Below are 18,797 nucleotides of genomic sequence, written 5' to 3' on the forward strand. Positions count from 1 at the left end.
CGCCGGGTTTAAGATGATGGACCTGACATTTACCCAATCACATAGAAGTTCCTCACAGCACAGGAGCCAATCACTTAATAGGAATCCGGCAGCGCGCGGAAGAGGAAAGTCTGCAAAGGCTATACGTTCGTCAAAAATAAGCTAAGTTAGCAACGGTAAATCGAGCTAGTAAGTGCTATGGTTCGGTGTAATAATAAAACGGCCTCTATATGAAGTGATAGTATAGAAACCGCATAGGCTAACTGTCAGTCAGCCGATCGCTATAATAGGTAAACGTAGATAAAGTTGGGTTTGCAATCTAGCGTTGATGTTACACAATGGTTACTGCTAGCGCATAACCGCAGCTAGCTAGCCAGCGTTAGCAAACAAGCGTTCTGTAACTGTCCTACGTTAGTTTTGTGAAGTAGCGCCAGGTAGTTGTCGTTATCCGCCTAAAACCAGCTTGTGCCTTCCGGTTACAGGCGGTGAACGTTTGGCTTCAACACCCATTGTGTTTTTTCTTAGTTACCATACGGAGTATAAACGTTGAATAGGTAGAGATAATGCATCACGTCAAGATCAAGACTGAAAGGCCAGGTGAGAGCCCTCCCACCCCACTAAAAAAATTCAAAACATCCCACAATGATTGAAAATGAAAATTAATTAGCTCTTTCCAGCCCATTGCATTTGGCGTTATACAATTTAGTTTCAGAATAGTAATGTCACCTACCTACATGAATATAAACTCGTTATTGTGGGTGTAGTTAGTATTTTTTATAATTGTATACAACTTTCATCATCACTACTGCAGATTTAGAGGGGACTGGTGCACGCAGCAGATTGGATGCTGTGCTAAAGGGACTGGTTGAGAAGACTGAAAATGAAAGGTCAGGATATTATTATTAATATATGAAAGTCATCGTTGTTATTACTTTCCAGACAAACTAATATCATTGTATTTTGAACAGGGAGCAAAATGAGGGTGACACTGGAAAAATATCCACAGACTCTTTAAACAAGTATGGATTTATAATTTGAATTTCACTTGATTTGTACAATTTTGTGGAATTAATGATATACTGCAGTTGGTGCTGTGGAGTCACGTTATACATAGTGTTACACAAAAGTCTGTTTTTAAAAAGTTTTTTTTTCCACTTTCTTTCACCAGGGATTTGTCTCCATCATCTGCTGGAAAAAGGCAAGTGTATGTATTACACACACACACACACACACACACATATATATATATATATATATATAAAACTCAAAAATGCACACACAGTTTGTTTTTCTTTTTATTTGGCTGAAAAAAACAATTCACTGTGGTGCTACTCTGTCAATGATTTTATCATTTTACATTAACAAATTGTTTGTTAACATACAAACAATACCTTCAGTGAATTTTTAGGACATACTATAAGTCATTCTTTTTTTCTTCCCCAGACCTTCAGCTCGATTTCCACAGCACCGAAGGAAGAAGCGAAAAGAGATGGACGAGGGAATACCAGAGAGCAATCAGCATAAACAAAGTAATATATATGTATATATATATATGTACAGAAAATAATACAACATAAAATACCACCACTAAAATACCATATTTTGTCCCTCAGTTACAGCTCGATCACGTTTCCTTTTCCGTCATTGCACAATTTCTTACTTTTTTTTTCTCTTGCTCTTCTTTCTCTTTGCTAGATGCTTACATTATTAAGCTGTTTGATCGCAGTGTGGATCTAGCTCAGTTCAACACCAGCACCCCACTTTACCCTATCTGCCGTGCCTGGATGAGAAACAATCCTGCTGTTCGAGAGCCAGCTGCTTCCCCAAGCCCCCCACACAGCATGGTAGAGGAAGAGGTGAGGCCACACACTTATGCTAGATTATTTAAATTTTATTCAAAATATGCAAATATTATCAAAAAGGTGGAGTAGTAACGCTAATATACATTATGGCAAATGATAATTCAACAATATTGCACTGGGCTCTCAAAAGCCACTATCACCACTCTCCCTCTGTCAGACCAGCATTAGGGCACTCTCTTGTGGCCAAGCAATATAAAGCTGCTAATGGAGACAAGAGTGTTGTGCTGTGTTCACATCATTGTAATGATAAGGGAAATTGTCAACAGTGTTGTTGCTATCAGCATGTTTCATCAGAGCTTATATAGTAGATGTGGTATACCATGGTAATTAGTTTGAACTGATAATTTAAACAACTAGGATTATTCATTTTTATTTAAAATGTCTTTGAAACAGTTAACTTTAAACCAAATATTTTCAAGAGTACTAATAGTACTCTTTAGAAAGTGTTGGTAATTTGTACCATGGGGCATCATAAGACCAGGAATCATTTTGTGTAAATGGCTGTTCTACTGTATTTCTTTTCTCAAATTTCTCTCTTTTGCCAGGTCACAGACATGATCAATGGTAAAGGTCAGAATGTGTACAGACTCCCTCCTCCAACCTCCTGTCCAGTCAACACTTCTGGTGAACCCATCAATCTCAGGATCCCACAGACTGAAAAACCCACTGTTACCAAGGTTCTTTATAATATGTCCATAGATTTATTGATGCTGTTTTACTTGCATTGTGATATTAGATTGCACACATCTGTAATTGCATAAAAATGAATTAGCACAAAAAAGTAATGTACTGTAACAAAAAAAATCTGAACATTTTCTCTCTCCACAGTTAACAGATTCAGTTCCTGTATCAGGTTCTCTCATATGCGACCACATGGAACGTTGGAAAAAGATACGGCAAAAGTATGTTTTTATGAAAAGCCATTTGAGATGTGCTGTAGCATGTACATTTTGTTTTTGCTGAAGAGAATTATTCACATTTTCATCGACCTGTGTATTGTACACACCCACCTATGCCATTGATGTCTAATGTGTGTGTTCTTTGTTAAAATCTGTAACAGATGCTGAAAGACCCCAATTTGAAATCTACTACATAACAGACTTCATGTCAGTTAGCATTCCATCCTAGCTAAGCTTGATGAATGATTAAAAAATCCAAACTTTAAAAATGCTCACAGTAGTGGATAAGAACACAAGCATGTTGAAAAAAGGTGTGCATTCTCAAAATTAGAAACTAGGAAAAATGATTTCTACCTGAGATTTTGTTATAAAGAGATATTCTTTATTTAAAAACATTAAACAAAACAAAGCTCATTTACACCCAAAGAACAGTAATCATGACTTAAAACAGCAAAGTTTGATATGATATCCAACTTATGTGAGTTAAGTGTGTGCAAGCTTGATTTTTGATAAACCTCTAACATAACATTAACAGTAACATAATGAGTTAAACTGACATGTGTTGGTCTTTTTTCTAGATGGAAGGAGTGCTCCAACAAGAACCAATTAAGATACAGCGAGAGTATCAAGATCCTAAAAGAGATGAAGGACCTCTACGATCGCTAACTTGCCTCCTTGTAGCTCCCCACCACAGAATGGACTCTATGCGGTCAGAGCCATGGCGTTGGCCTCTGTGTGAATACAACAGCCATCTGAACAGTCAGACCCAGAGGGAAGCATTGACTGATCCTGGAGCCTTAAATTGACCATACGTCCTATGCATTGCAGAATTATTAACATGATTTTTCTTTTGAAAGATGTTTAGGTTTGTCACAGTTTCTTTTGCGGAAATGTCTTCTAGTGTGATGTGGGGCTGTTTTATTTTGATGAAAATCCTGCACATATGTCTGAATAAATTAACTCTCTCATCAGAAGTGTTTTTCCACAAAAGCTGTGACTTGTGCATCCTTAACATGAAGACTGATTAAAAGTCCTTTGTGGTCCCTTACATGTTCAGATGTGCTTCCTTGTTTTCTACACACAGGTGGCGGTGAACACAGCAACAAAGATTAACTAGGAGAGGTTTATCTCAGAGGGTTTAGTTAGGCCACAAGAGTGGCATATAGGTTACAATTCATATTCAACATCACTCATGTTTGACATGCTTGTTGGTTCTTCATCAGTCAGCTATCCAAGCCAGAGGTCAAGCCCCAATAATTGCAAATGTAATTATGATTACATTTTGTATTTGAAAGCAAAGTGTCAGTTGATAAACACTCTGGTTAAAGTGCTAACTGCAGTTAGAACATAGTGACATCTACACCAGAACAATAGTAACTGCCTTGTAATTCATCCTGTTTTGTATAATTTAGGAGGTTGGTGCATTGTTACACCAAAACTTTTATAGTAAGGAGAATCATACAAAGTGTCCAATGTGCAACAGACTAGTTAGAACCTAATCTACAACATTCTAAATAACTCATGCAAAAACAAAACAAAAAAACATGCTTAAGTGTTTTGTGATCCATTTTGTAAACACAAGTAGCCAAGCAGGTATCCTGTGAAGATAAAACACAGGAGGGTGAGTTGCCTGCACTCCTGTGTGAGTAAAACACAGTTCCATAGCTGGTGGGACAAATTAATTCACATTTCAAATGTTATATTTGTAAGACAGCTTACACTTAGAAGGCGTTATCAGTTTTTCTGCCTAATTGACATATTGGGAGCAAAGTGATGTCATCAAACTACATGTGTCTGTAAGAAAAAAGTGGAATTTGCAACAAGTGAGAAGGCACTTCAAGATATAAAAACAGTAACACAATGTAAATACTCAAAGCCTGAATTCATCTGAGATGCCAGTTGTCAGCAAGTGATCTCCTCCACTCTGATTAAAAGTTTATTGATCACAATTTACATAGCCTGCTGGATGTGGTGGTCTTACTCAGTGCCCATTGTCTCTCTCTCCTCAGCAATGACCACTTTGCAATCTTTGTAGTTGAATGAAGTAGCTATGCCTTTCCTCCCCTGAGGTGCAGCAGAGTCAGACTTCTGGAAAATCCTTGAGAGGTGTGAGGACAAGCAGTGAGGAGGAGACGTAATTGACAAGTGGTCCTCTGCCAGGGCGCTCTCTAGGACAAAGCATACAGACTGCTTGAGCTTCTTCTGGAACTCATCACACATGAAAACATAGAGAATGGGGTTCAGGCAGCTGTTCATAAAAGCCAGACACACTGTTAGAGGTCCTACAATGTGAATAACCTTCCTGAGATCTGGATTTGTGGTCTCTATAAAATTTACAACATGGAAGGGCAACCAGCAGATGAAGAATGCAAAAATGATGGCAAAAATAATTCGGCCAGATCGACGTTTCCTTGTTCTCAGCAGGCGCTTTGCACGAACACCTATGGCCACATAAGAGATGCAGATTACCAGGAATGGGATGAAGAACCCCATAACAAAGCGAAAAATGGTGAGACTCCAAACTGGTGCCTTATGCGTATAACCACAGTAATTCTTCCTATCATATGTCGTAACCTCACGGAAACTGGCATAAGGGACGCTGCAGACTGCAGAGATCACCCAGATGACAGCAGTTATGAGCTGAGCTTTGCGAACGGTGCGCTTGTTCTGTGCCCACACCACCACCCAGATGGACAGGCAACGATCCAGATTTATGGCCATCAAAATAAAGATGCTGGCAAACATGCTGACCACAGTCACAAAGCTGTTGAGCTTGCACATGAAATGTCCAAAATACCATTGGTACTCCTGAGAAACAGTAACAATGTGGAAAATCAGGAAGGCTGTAAAGAGGAAGTCAGCCAGGGCCAAGTTGAGAAACCAAACTGAGTTGACTGTTTTCTTCATTCTGCAGCCTGTCACGTAGATGACCAAACCATTGCCCAGAGTCCCGACAATGAATATCATGGAGTAGAGGACCACAGAGACCATAGGCATGTGTCTTTTAGCCTCCTCCAGCCAAGCTGAATCTGAAGTTTTGTTAGATAATGGACAAAAAAGAAATGTGTTAATAGAGACATCTGTCACTTCAATATATTTTGCAGTAAATGCTGAGAAAACAGAATTTGATGACTTTTATAAACAGATTATGTAAAAAAAAATCTACATGTTGTATATGTATGTATGTATAAAGTATCTTACCATTCGTCATTTTTCTGGTGCAAGGAGAGTCTGTTTTTATTCTAAGCTTATCTCTATCATTTGCTGCCTTTGCATACATTTACATTCTCTCTCTGATAACCCCTCCCTCTCAGGTCATGCAGCTGCCAATGAAACAGCACTACTGTTGCTGCCACAGCTTCATGAGAAGCTATTAAGCCATGCACAGAGAGTGAACAAAATAACAGGAACATCTCAGAATATAATGCAATGCATGATGTTAAAATTACTGGAGGTAATTGAATTGAACTTAACTATAACTATAAAGTCTCAGCAAAAGCTGAAATAAGCTCCATAAGGGTAGTATTTATTGCAGGGGTCTTATGTTGTATATTTAGTGATAATAAAAAGTATTAATTTTGTCTTCTAGTATTAATGTATCTGTCCTCAGCTCTATCAAATTTTTCTGTGCAGTCATCACAGAGCTTCTTTATTTGCCTTCAATTTGCATTTTGATCTTTATCTTGCCTGTTAGTTGTATGCTGCACAGTACCTCTTTTCACCGATCAAACCCAGTCACACATACAAACACACACATGTTGTCTCTCTTTGTCTCACACACAACCTTGCCCTAACCTTAAAACATGTCTTCACCTTGAAATTTAAAGATTTATGCTACAGGGACTTGCTTTTTGTCCCCATAAGGAGAATCTGGCCTCTGCCAGATGTTCCCAGTTCACCCTCACTACTTGTTTGGGTTTGCCAGAGCTGTCTGGCAGCCTTCCCTGCTGTATGATCCCACTCACCACTAGGTGATGATCAGTTGACAGCTTTGCCCCTCTCTTCACCCAGGTGCTCAGCACATACAGCTGCCGATCTGATGATACAACCACAAAGTCCATCATAGTTCTTTGGCATAAGGTGTACGCTTATGAACCACCTTATGTATGAACATGGTGTTCATTATGGCCAATCCATGACTGGCACAGAAGTCCAACAACAAAACACCACTCAGATTCAAATCAGCGAGGAACGGCCTCCTGCTCTTCCAGGTTTCCCCATCGTTGCCATTGTTGTGTACATTGAAGTCCCCCAGGAGAAGAGGGGAAGTCACCAGCTGGAACCCTTTCCAGGACACCACCCAGACACTGCAGAAGGCCAGGTGCCCTGAGCCACTGTTTGATCCTGTGCTGTGCATAGAGGTCTCATAGTAGAATAAATCTTGAATCAAGCTCTTAATACTGCTTGAGTGATACATTAAGGGGTCCTTGTGTTCTGTACAGCTTTCTACAGGATGTGGGCTGACTCGCAGTTAGTATCAGCTTATTGTACTTGGCATTATACTATTCAAATTCTAACAGGTCATGTTACCTACATGAAAACAAACTCCTTATTGTGGGTGTAATTGGTGTTTTCCATAATTCTGGCGCAGACTGGTACATGCAGCAGATTGGATGCTGTGTTAAAGGGACTGGTTGAGAAGACTGAAAATAAAAGGTCAGGATATATATTAGTATTAATATATGACTGTTTTCAAGTCAAAATAATATCATTGTATTTTGAGCAAGGAGCAAAATTAGGGTGATGCTGGAAAAACAAGAATGGTATTAACAAGTATTTGTCTCCATCATATGCTGGAAAAAAGGCAAGTGTATGTATTTTTCAACCTGAGCTGACAGTAACAAAAAAAAAAAAAAAAGAAAAAAAAAAAAAGCACATACTTATTTGTTTTTTGAAATCACTGTAGGGCTGCTTTGACAGTGATTTTTATTATCTTACGTTAACATTTTTTTCTCCCTGTACCTTCAGCTCAATTTCTTCAGCATTGGAGGAAGAAGTGAAAAGAGATGGATGAGGAGATACCAGAGAGCAATCAGCATAAACAAAGTAAACTTAGTGTAATACTGAAAATAATACAACATGAAATACCAATGTAGTATTTGTTCTTTTTGTCCCTCAGTTACTGTTCAATCACTTTCTCTTAACCTCATTGCATAATTTCTTACTTTTTTTCTTGCTCCTCTCTGTTTTTCTCCATTTGCTAGATGCTTACACTATTTGATTGCAGTGTGAATCTATCTCAGTTCAAAACCATCAGCCCTATTTTTCCTGTTTGCTGGGCATAGATGAGAAACAATCCTTCTGTTCTCTTCTTTGCAGAAATACTAATCACGGAACTGAAATGTAATAAAATTACCTCACACTTTACTTTGGATTCTATTACACCTAACAGACACTGAACAGTAAACCATACCATGCAACTTTGTTGGACTCTGCAATTGGTTAATTACAATTAACCAGGAGTTTAAAATCCAGTTTTAAATCCAGGAATTTAAAAACAGTGTGTCTTTTCATTTTATGCATGGCATGATTTCACTGATTGAAACTGAATTGTTCAAAATACAAAATGTTTGTATGACAGAACCTGACACTGGTGGACAGTTACACTGGGCTCCTAAAAGCCACTATCACCACTCTCCCTCTGTCAGACCAGCATAAGGGCACTCTCTTGTGGCTAAGCAATATAAAGCTGCTAATGGAGACAAGAGTGTTGTGCTGTGTTCACATCATTGTAGTGATAAGGGAAATTGTCAACAGTGTTGTCACTATCACCATGTTTCATCAGAGCTTATATAGTAGATGTGGTATACCATGGTAATTAGTTTGAACTGACCATTTAAACAACTAAGATTATTCATTTCTATTTAAAATGTCTTAACTTTAAACCAAATATTTTTGAGAATACTAAGAGTTCGCTTTAGAAAGTATTGATAATTTCTACTGTCACTGTATTTCTTTTCTCAAATTCCTTTCTTTTGTCAGGTCACAGACATAATTAATGGTAAAGGTCAGAATGTGTACACACGCTCGTGCACACCCACACACACCCACCCACCCACACACACACACACACACACACACACACACACACACACACACACACACACAATTTATATGTGAACTATTGATGATGTTTTACTTTCATTATGTTAGACATAATACATACAAGTTAATTAAAATAAAAAACTATAACTAACAAAGCCTTATCATTTTATTCTCCACAGGAAGAAAGATAAGGCAAAGGTATATTTTTCATGAAAAGCCAAAGCGAGAAATTAATTAGCACAAAAAGTAATGAACTGTGACCAAAAAAATCTGAACATTTTCTCTCTCCACAGTTAACAGATTCAGTTCCTGTATCAGGTTCTCTCATATGCGACCACATGGAACGTTGAAAAAAATAAGGCAAAAGTATGTTTTTATGAAAAGCCATTTGAGGCACACTGTAGCATGACATTTAGTTTTTTGTTAAAAAGAAATATTCACATTTTCATTTTTCTCTGTTTTGTACACACCCTACCTATTAACCATTAATGTCTAATCTGTGTGTTCTTTGTTGAAATCTGTAACATTTGCACAAAGACCCTGACTTGAAAATAAAATGATTTGCTCATTGTTCTGTTCTGATGCAGACACAAGCATGAGGAGAAATCCAGTCCAGATTTATTAATAACAAACAGGCAACAAAAAGCTCTCGCTGGGGGAGAAGGTGGTGAAGGCAAACTAATCCAAAAGAGACCAGGGGAAACAAAAGGTCTGAGAGAATGAGACACAGGTGGGGCTGAAAAAGGAGTAAAAGACACAAAGGCAGGAAGTAAAAGAATGAGAAACAAACCATAGAAAGCAACTTCAAAGTACAAGGGGGAAACAATACAAACAATTAAACCAAGAAGCCAGAGCACAAGGGAAATGATCATTTCCAAAAACAGGAACCTAAAAACTCTAGGGAGAGGAGGCTAAACGTGAAGGTGGGTCCCCATAGGAAGCAGAGTCAGGAGGAAGAAGTGAAAGTGGGACCCCAACGGAGGACAACAGCGAAGGTGGGTCCCTACTGTAGGCCGGCTGGAAGGTGACAGCTAAGGTGGGACATCCCAGCAGGCCAGGCAGGAGGGTGACGACAGTGAGGATGGGTCCCCACTGGAGGCTGGGCACTAAGGTGATGGAGAAGGTGGGACAGGAGATCAACTGGTGTCGGCTGGGACACTGACTAGGAGTGAGGAGCAGGGGTTGGCTGGACCATCTACTGGACAACAGTTGGGTTGCTGGCTGGAGATGAGGAGCAGGTGTCAGCCAGGACTGCTGTGGGTCTTCTGAGGTGGGAAGCTAGTCTGCTCAGGTGGGAAATTAGTTTGCCAGGAGACAGGAGAAGACAGCAGACTTGCTGGCTCAGGGCTCAAAGTCTGTAAACTCACAAAGCTAAGCCGAATGAATTGGGGTGTAGGCTGAGGATCAGACTGGTAGGTGGAAACCTGGGGATGATTCTGGGGCTGGGGGCTGGAAACTTGAGGCTGGTGATTCTTAGAGGGCTGAGAGGCAAGCAGGTTATCAACAAAGTCCAGGTAGCAAAGGCAAACTAATTCAAGTCCAAAAACAAGAGAATAAAAAGCCCAAACGCAAAGTTCAAATAAGCAGAGGATCACATCACAGTACATACAGGAGAACATGAACAGAACACAATAATGTGACAACTCCGTAGGGGAGACAGGACTATGTATACACTGGAAATTATTACAAATGAGACACAGGTGGGGCTGAAAAAAGGAGGGAACGAGACAAAGACAGGAAGTAAAAGCACAGGAGACAAACCAAGTAAAGTGATTTCAAACTAAAACTGGAAGTACAAGGACATGAGAGACACAAGGGAGAAGGAATACCAAAAATAAAACTAAGAAGCCAGGACACAAGGAAAATGATAATTTCCAAAAACAGGAACCTAAAAATTTTAGAAATACAAGAGAAAATAATAATAAAAAAAACAAACTCACTAAGGGAGGGGGGGCCTTGACATTTGTTGTAAAAAGAGATACTCTTTTTTTTTCATTAAAACAAAGGTCATTTACACTCAATAATCATGACTTACAACATTCTTGAATTGTTACAGTTACGAAGTTTGAGTGATTTTCAACTTATGTGAGTGCTAAGTGTGTGCAAGCTTGATTTTTGATAAACCTCTAACATAACATTAACAGTAACATAATGAGTTAAACTGACATGAGTTAGTTAGAGTATCAAGATCCTAAAAGAGATGAAGGACCTCTACGATCGCTATCTTGCCTCCTTGTAGCTCCCCACCACAGAATGGACTCTATGCAGTCAGAGCCATGGCGTTGGCCTCACTGTTCGATTACACCTGCCATCTGAACAATCAGACCCAGAGGGAAGCATTGACTGAACCTGGAGCCTTAAACTGATCATATGTCCTATGCATTGCAGATTGGTTCCTTTTCTTTTCTTTTCTTTTTTTTGTTTGGAGAAGTGGGGCTGTTTTTATTGATGAAAATTCTGCATATATATATATATATATATATATATATATATATATATATATATATATATATATATATATATATATATATATATGCAGAATTTTCTGCATATATATATATATATATATTTGTAAGACAGCTTACACTTAGAAGGCGTTATCAGTTTTTCTGCCTAATTGACATATTGGTAGCAAAGTGATGTCATCAAACTACATGTGTCTGTAAGAAAAAAGTGGAATTTGTAACAAGTGAGAAGGCACTTCATAATATAAAAACAGTAACACAATGTAAATACTCAAAGCCTGAATTCATCTGAGATGCCAGTTGTCGGCAAGTGATCTCCTCCACTCTGATTAAAAGTTGATTGATTACAATTTACATAGCCTGCTGGATGTGGTGGTCTTACTCAGTGCTCATTGTCTCTCTCTCCTCAGCAATGACCACTTTATATTCTGCCATGTTTAATGAAGTTGCTGTGTCTTTCCTCTCTGGAGGTGAAGCAGATTCAGACTTCCGGGAAATCCTTGAGAGGTGTGAGGACAAAGAGCGAGAGGACATAAATGACAAGTGGTCCTCTGCCAGGGCGCTCTCTAGGACAAAGCATACAGACTGCTTGAGCTTCTTCTGGAACTCATCACACATGAAAACATAGAGAATGGGGTTCAGGCAGCTGTTCATAAAAGCCAGACACACTGTTAGAGGTCCTACAATTTGTATAACCTTCCTGAGATCTGAATTTGTGGTCTCTATAAAATTTAAAACATGGAAGGGCAACCAGCAGATGAAGAATGCAAAAATGATGGCAAAAATAATTCGGCCAGATCGACGTTTCCTTGTTCTCTGCAGGCGCTTTGCACGAACACCTATGGCCACATAAGAGATGCAGATTACCAGGAATGGGATGAAGAACCCCATAACAAAGCGAAAAATGGTGAGACTCCAAACTGGTGCCTCATGCGTATAACCACAATGAATTATTCCATCACTTGGCCGAACCTCACGGAAACTGGCATAAGGGACGCTGCAGACCACAGAGATCACCCAGATGACAGCAGTTATGAGCTGAGCTTTGCGAACGGTGCACTTGTTGTGTGCCCACACCACCACCCAGATGGACAGGCAACGATCCAGATTTATGGCCATCAAAATAAAGATGCTGGCAAACATGCTGACCACAGTCACAAAGCTGTTGAGCTTGCACATGAAATGTCCAAAATACCAATGATGGTCCTGAGAAACAGTAACAATGTGGAAAATCAGGAAGGCTGTAAAGAGGAAGTCAGCCAGGGCCAAGTTGAGAAACCAAACTGAATTGACTGTTCTCTTCATTCTGCAGCCTGTCACGTAGATGACCAAACCATTGCCCAGAGTCCCGACAACGAATATCATGGAGTAGAGGACCACAGAGACCATAGGCAGGTGTCTTTTAGCCTCCTCCAGCCAAGCTGAATCTGAAGTTTTGCTAACTAATGGACAAAAAAAGAAATGTGTCTCAGAAAACATGACTTACTGAATAAAAGTAAGTACATACCTATTGTAGATCAGTTTAACACGAAAAGATGTCAGAACAACTCTCTGTTAATGCAATTCAAAAGTAATGCAATTACACTTTTAAAGTATCTTACCATTCGTCATTTTTCTGGTGCGATGAGAGTCTGTTTTTATTCTAAGCTGATCTCTATCAGTTGCTGCCTTAGTCATTCTCTCTCTAATCACTCCTCCTTCTACGCTCGTGCAGTTGCCAATGAAATAGCTCTACTATTGCTGCCACAGCTTCCTGAGAAGCTATTAAGTCATGCACACAGTGTGGACAAAATAACAGGAACCCTTCAGAATATAATGAAATACCAGCAGGACTGCATGATGTTAAAATCACTGGAGGTAATTGAATTTAGCTCTGACAAAGTCTCAGCAAAACCTGAAATAAGTCTTCTAGTATTCATGTATTTGTTTTCAGCTCTATCAACTCTATTAAGTGCAGTCATCTCACAGTTTCATAAACTGCTTTACATTTGCATTTTGATCTTTATCTTAAATGGCTGTTTTATTCTGCACAGTGTCTCTTTCAACCCTTACACCCAGTCACACACACACACACACACACACACACACACACACACGTTCTTTCTGTCTCACACACAACCTTGTCCTAACCTTAAAACATGTCTTCACCTTAAAATTTAAAGATTTCTGCTATGGGGACTTGCTTTCTGTGCCATTATGGGGACAAGTCCTCACAATGTGACAGTGTAAACAGATTTAGATGAGGAATACCTAGACCACATGCACAGGCTGAAGTATAACCTGACACCAGTATGAAACCAGCCTTAGTTTTCTTAAGAGTTATGTTTCATGCACAGTTTCTCATAAATGCACCAAACATAGCAGTACACTAAGTCTTTGCTATCATTCATAGTCAACAGCAAAAGTAACATCCTTGTGTTGGTTAATATTAAAGCTGTAAAGAATCAGTCATTGATCACAGTGAGGAGCAGAATGATGAAGTGCTGAATGATGACGTTGATTGGAGGCAAAATGGGACAAATCAGTTTTTCTAATCTACTTTTAAGAGCATGCATTGGGCCACATAATAGATTAAAACATTGAATTGAGCTCTTAATAGTGCTTGAATGATGCTTTTAGGGGATCTTGTGTTCTGTACAGCTCTCTACAGGATGTGGGATGACTCGCTATTAGCATCAACTCACTGCATTTGGTGTTAAATTCTTCAATTCTAAATGGTCATGCCACCTACATGAAAATGAACTCCCTATTGTGAGTGTAGTTAGAATTTTCCATAATTCTCTACAACTTTCACTATCGCTGCAGATTTAGAGGGGACTGGTGCACGCAGCAGATTGGATGCTGTGTTAAAGGGACTGGTTGAGAAGACTGAAAATGAAAGGTCAGGATATATATTATTATTAATATATGAAAGTCATCGTTGTTATTAATTTCCAGTCAAACTAATATGATTGTATTTTGAACAGGGAGCAAAATGAGGGTGATGCTGGAAAAATATCAGCAGACTCTTCAAACAAGTATTGACTAATTATTTGAATTTCAGTTGTATTTATACAATTATGTGGAATGAATGATATACTGCAGTTGGTGCTGTGAAGTGTTATAAAAATAAGAAGGACTGTTTTTTTAAAATCTTTATTTTTTAAATAATAATAATTTTCCATTTGCTCTCATCAGGGATTTGTCTCCATCATCTGCTGGAAACATGTAAATGTATGCATTTTTCAACTTGAGCTGACTAACTGAAAAAACACATACACAATTTGTTTTTTGTTTTTATTTGTTGTTTAGGTTTGTCGCAGTTTCTTCCGCAGGAATGTCTTCTAGTGTGATGTGATGCTGTTTTTATTGATGAAAATTCTGCACATATGTCTGAATAAATGAACTCACCTATCAGAAGTATTTTTCCACAAAAACTGTGACTTGTGCATGCTCAACATTAACAAGACTGATTAAAAGTCCTTTGTGGTCCCTTACATGTTCAGATTTGCTTCCTTGTTTTCTACACATTAATGGTGGTTAACACAACAACAAAGATAAGCTAGAGGCTGTTTATCTCAGACGGTTTAGTTAGGCCACAAGAGTGGCATATACTGTAGGTTACAATTCATATTCAACATCACTCATGTTTGACACGCTTGTTGCTTCTTCATCAGTCAACTATCCAAGCCAGAGGTCAAGCCCCAATAACTGCAAATGTAATTGCGACTACATTTTGTATTCTATTTATATGTATTTATGTATTCTACAGGAACAACAGTGCAGTCAGAAAGTGCTGGAATAATAATACTCTATTACAGCACATGAGAATTGAAATTAAGCAGTGACTCTGGTTAAAGAGCTGACTGAAGTTTGTTTATAATTGAGGAGGTTGGTGTGTTGTTATATCAAAACCTTTATAGTGAGGAAAAACATATAGTACCCGAAGTACCCTATGTGCAACAGAATAGTTAGAACTTAATATCCAGCATTTTACATGACTTCATGCAAAAAACATTTGTAGGTAAATGTTTTGTAAATGCAAATTGCCAAGCAGTATACCACTGTGATATCCTGTGAAGATAAACGCTGTAGAGTGAGTTGCCTGCACTCGTATGTGTCATGTAGAAGGAAGTGAACAGCACATCTTATCAACAGTGAGCTTTTATTCACGAAATAGAAATGCACTAAATGATGTCTTGTGTGACAGTATCATGGGTGCTGCTATGAACAATTAGCCTGTCAGTAAACATGGGTAAATAAGCTGGAGTTTACAAATATAAACATAAAACTGGTCTATTTACAAAATGAGTAGAAGACAATTCAGCACACTTAATATTTTATATTCATTAAAGAGCTTACACTTACAAAGCATTATCAATTATTCTACCTAATTAACATATTGGGAGAAAGAAAAAAGTGGAATTTGCAACAAGTGAGAAGGCACTTCAAGATATAAAAACAGTAACACAATGTAAATACTCAAAGCCTGAATTCATCTGAGATGCCAGTTGTCAGCAACTGATCTCCTCCACTCTGATTAAAAGTTGATTGATTACAATTTACATAGCCTGCTGGATGTGGTGGTCTTACTCAGTGCTCATTGTCTCTCTCTCCTCAGCAATGACCACTTTATATTCTGCCATGTTTAATGAAGTTGCTGTGTCTTTCCTCTCTGGAGGTGAAGCAGATTCAGACTTCCGGGAAATCCTTGAGAGGTGTGAGGACAAAGAGCGAGAGGACATAAATGACAAGTGGTCCTCTGCCAGGGCGCTCTCTAGGACAAAGCATACAGACTGCTTGAGCTTCTTCTGGAACTCATCACACATGAAAACATAGAGAATGGGGTTCAGGCAGCTGTTCATAAAAGCCAGACACACTGTTAGAGGTCCTACAATTTGTATAACCTTCCTGAGATCTGGATTTGTGATCGCTATAAAATTTACAACATGGAAGGGCAACCAGCAGATGAAGAATGCAAAAATGATGGCAAAAATAATTCGGCCAGATCGACGTTTCCTTGTTCTCTGCAGGCGCTTTGCACGAACACCTATGGCCACATAAGAGATGCAGATTACCAGGAATGGGATGAAGAACCCCATAACAAAGCGAAAAATGGTGAGACTCCAAACTGGTGCCTCATGCGTATAACCACAATGAATTATTCCATCACTTGGCCGAACCTCACGGAAACTGGCATAAGGGACGCTGCAGACCACAGAGATCACCCAGATGACAGCAGTTATGAGCTGAGCTTTGCGAACGGTGCACTTGTTGTGTGCCCACACCACCACCCAGATGGACAGGCAACGATCCAGATTTATGGCCATCAAAATAAAGATGCTGGCAAACATGCTGACCACAGTCACAAAGCTGTTGAGCTTGCACATGAAATGTCCAAAATACCATCGATGCTCCTGAGAAACAGTAACAATCGAGAAAATCAGGAAGGCTGTAAAGAGGAAGTCAGCCAGGGCCAAGTTGAGAAACCAAACTGAGTTGACTGTTTTCTTCATTCTGCAGCCTGTCACGTAGATGACCAAACCATTGCCCAGAGTCCCGACAATGAATATCATGGAGTAGAGGACCACAGAGACCATAGGCAGGTGTCTTTTAGCCTCCTCCAGCCAAGCTGAATCTGAAGTTTTGCTAACTAATGGACAAAAAAAGAAATGTGTCTCAGAAAACATGACTTACTGAATAAAAGTAAGTACATACCTATTGTAAATCAGTTTAACACGAAAAGATGTCAGAACAACTCTCTGTTAATGCAATTCAAAAGTAATGCAATTAGTTTAAAGTATCTTACCATTCGTCATTTTTCTGGTGCGATGAGAGTCTGTTTTTATTCTAAGCTGATCTCTATCAGTTGCTGCCTTAGTCATTCTCTCTCTAATCACTCCTCCTTCCACGCTCGTGCAGCTGCCAATGAAACAGCTCTACTATTGCTGCCACAGCTTCGTGATAAGCTATTAAGCCATGCACACAGTGTGGACAAAATAACAGGAACCCTTCAGAATATAATGAAATATCAGCAGGACTGCATGATGTTAAAATCACTGGAGGTAATTGAATTTAGCTCTGACAAAGTCTCAGCAAAACCTGAAATAAGTCTTCTAGTATTCATGTATTTGTTTTCAGCTCTATCAACTCTATTAAGTGCAGTCATCTCACAGTTTCATAAACTGCTTTACATTTGCATTTTGATCTTTATCTTTAAATGGCTGTTTTATTCTGCACAGTGTCTCTTTCAACCCTTACACCCAGTCACACACACCCAGTCACACACACACACGTTCTTTCTGTCTCACACACAACCTTGTCCTAACCTTAAAACATGTCTTCACCTTAAAATTTAAAGATTTCTGCTATGGGGACTTGCTTTCTGTGCCATTATGGGGACAAGTCCTCACAATGTGACAGTGTAAACAGATTTAGATGAGGAATACCTAGACCACATGCACAGGCTGAAGTATAACCTGACACCAGTATGAAACCAGCCTTAGTTTTCTTAAGAGTTATGTTTCATGCACAGTTTCTCATAAATGCACCAAACATAGCAGTACACTAAGTCTTTGCTATCATTCATAGTCAACAGCAAAAGTAACATCCTTGTGTTGGTTAATATTAAAGCTGTAAAGAATCAGTCATTGATCACAGTGAGGAGCAGAATGATGAAGTGCTGAATGATGACGTTGATTGGAGGCAAAATGGGACAAATCAGTTTTTCTAATCTACTTTTAAGAGCATGCATTGGGCCACATAATAGATTAAAACATTGAATTGAGCTCTTAATAGTGCTTGAATGATGCTTTTAGGGGATCTTGTGTTCTGTACAGCTCTCTACAGGATGTGGGATGACTCGCTATTAGCATCAACTCACTGCATTTGGTGTTAAATTCTTCAATTCTAAATGGTCATGCCACCTACATGAAAATGAACTCCCTATTGTGAGTGTAGTTAGAATTTTCCATAATTCTCTACAACTTTCACTATCGCTGCAGATTTAGAGGGGACTGGTGCACGCAGCAGATTGGATGCTGTGTTAAAGGGACTGGTTGAGAAGACTGAAAATGAAAGGTCAGGATATATATTATTATTAATATATGAAAGTCATCGTTGTTATTAATTTCCAGTCAAACTAATATGATTGTATTTTGAACAGGGAGCAAAATGAGGGTGATGCTGGAAAAATATCAGCAGACTCTTCAAACAAGTATTGACTAATTATTTGAATTTCAGTTGTATTTATACAATTATGTGGAATGAATGATATACTGCAGTTGGTGCTGTGAAGTGTTATAAAAATAAGAAGGACTGTTTTTTTAAAATCTTTATTTTTTAAATAATAATAATTTTCCATTTGCTCTCATCAGGGATTTGTCTCCATCATCTGCTGGAAACATGTAAATGTATGCATTTTTCAACTTGAGCTGACTAACTGAAAAAACACATACACAATTTGTTTTTTGTTTTTATTTGTTGTTTAGGTTTGTCGCAGTTTCTTCCGCAGGAATGTCTTCTAGTGTGATGTGATGCTGTTTTTATTGATGAAAATTCTGCACATA

At 38.8% G+C, this 18,797-nt stretch overlaps 4 protein-coding genes across 6 annotated transcripts; 1 reads left to right on the forward strand and 3 right to left on the reverse strand.

Moving 5' to 3' along the window:
- Positions 1–117: 117 nt before the first annotated feature.
- Positions 118–9,159, forward strand: lin37 (lin-37 DREAM MuvB core complex component). Of its 3 annotated transcripts, none has more exons than XM_018687583.2 (9): positions 124–576; positions 791–866; positions 948–998; positions 1,148–1,183; positions 1,423–1,508; positions 1,675–1,835; positions 2,387–2,518; positions 2,670–2,743; positions 3,319–3,788. In XM_018687583.2, the coding sequence occupies exons 1-9, from the start codon at positions 543–545 to the stop codon at positions 3,404–3,406; spliced, it is 738 nt and encodes a 245-aa protein (XP_018543099.1). In that variant the 5' UTR covers positions 124–542; the 3' UTR covers positions 3,407–3,788. The 3 variants fall into 3 exon arrangements, with proteins under 3 accessions (XP_050931836.1, XP_018543099.1, XP_018543105.1); XM_018687589.2 differs by having other exon boundaries at positions 126–576; positions 1,148–1,177; XM_051075879.1 differs by lacking the exons at positions 2,670–2,743; positions 3,319–3,788 and adding an exon at positions 9,079–9,159 and having other exon boundaries at positions 118–576.
- On the reverse strand, positions 3,927–5,806 carry LOC108885695 (chemerin-like receptor 1). Its single transcript, XM_018680121.2, has one exon. The coding sequence runs from the start codon at positions 5,735–5,737 to the stop codon at positions 4,718–4,720; it is 1,020 nt and encodes a 339-aa protein (XP_018535637.2). The 5' UTR covers positions 5,738–5,806; the 3' UTR covers positions 3,927–4,717.
- Positions 9,160–11,387: 2,228 nt separating the features above from the next.
- On the reverse strand, positions 11,388–12,993 carry LOC108890619 (chemerin-like receptor 1). The gene is made up of 2 exons (XM_018687569.2): positions 12,852–12,993; positions 11,388–12,692 (listed from the first exon to the last, which is right to left on the reverse strand). Exons 1-2 carry the CDS (start codon positions 12,925–12,927, stop codon positions 11,629–11,631), a joined length of 1,140 nt encoding a protein of 379 aa, XP_018543085.1. The 5' UTR covers positions 12,928–12,993; the 3' UTR covers positions 11,388–11,628.
- A 2,382-nt stretch (positions 12,994–15,375) lies between these two features.
- On the reverse strand, positions 15,376–17,199 carry LOC108885893 (C3a anaphylatoxin chemotactic receptor-like). Its single transcript, XM_018680398.2, has 2 exons — positions 17,039–17,199; positions 15,376–16,882 (listed from the first exon to the last, which is right to left on the reverse strand). The coding sequence occupies exons 1-2, from the start codon at positions 17,112–17,114 to the stop codon at positions 15,819–15,821; spliced, it is 1,140 nt and encodes a 379-aa protein (XP_018535914.1). The 5' UTR covers positions 17,115–17,199; the 3' UTR covers positions 15,376–15,818.
- Positions 17,200–18,797: the final 1,598 nt, after the last annotated feature.

This window comes from Lates calcarifer, linkage group LG15 (assembly GCF_001640805.2).
Source record: "Lates calcarifer isolate ASB-BC8 linkage group LG15, TLL_Latcal_v3, whole genome shotgun sequence".
NCBI classification, from domain to species: domain Eukaryota; kingdom Metazoa; phylum Chordata; class Actinopteri; family Centropomidae; genus Lates; species Lates calcarifer.

Bases quoted from the DNA above. Each gene is read 5' to 3' on its own strand.
- lin37 (XM_018687583.2), top strand. From the start codon at position 543: ATGCATCACGTCAAGATCAAGACTGAAAGGCCAG. The intron at 999-1,147 runs GTATGGATTTAT...TTCTTTCACCAG, and splicing joins TCCACAGACTCTTTAAACAA to GGATTTGTCTCCATCATCTG. The intron at 2,744-3,318 runs GTATGTTTTTAT...TCTTTTTTCTAG, and splicing joins TGGAAAAAGATACGGCAAAA to ATGGAAGGAGTGCTCCAACA.
- LOC108885695 (XM_018680121.2), bottom strand. From the start codon at position 5,737: ATGCCTATGGTCTCTGTGGTCCTCTACTCCATGATATTCATTGTCGGG.
- LOC108890619 (XM_018687569.2), bottom strand. From the start codon at position 12,927: ATGACTAAGGCAGCAACTGATAGAGATCAGCTTAGAATAAAAACAGAC. The intron at 12,693-12,851 runs GTAAGATACTTT...TTTGTCCATTAG, and splicing joins CACCAGAAAAATGACGAATG to TTAGCAAAACTTCAGATTCA.
- LOC108885893 (XM_018680398.2), bottom strand. From the start codon at position 17,114: ATGACTAAGGCAGCAACTGATAGAGATCAGCTTAGAATAAAAACAGAC. The intron at 16,883-17,038 runs GTAAGATACTTT...TTTGTCCATTAG, and splicing joins CACCAGAAAAATGACGAATG to TTAGCAAAACTTCAGATTCA.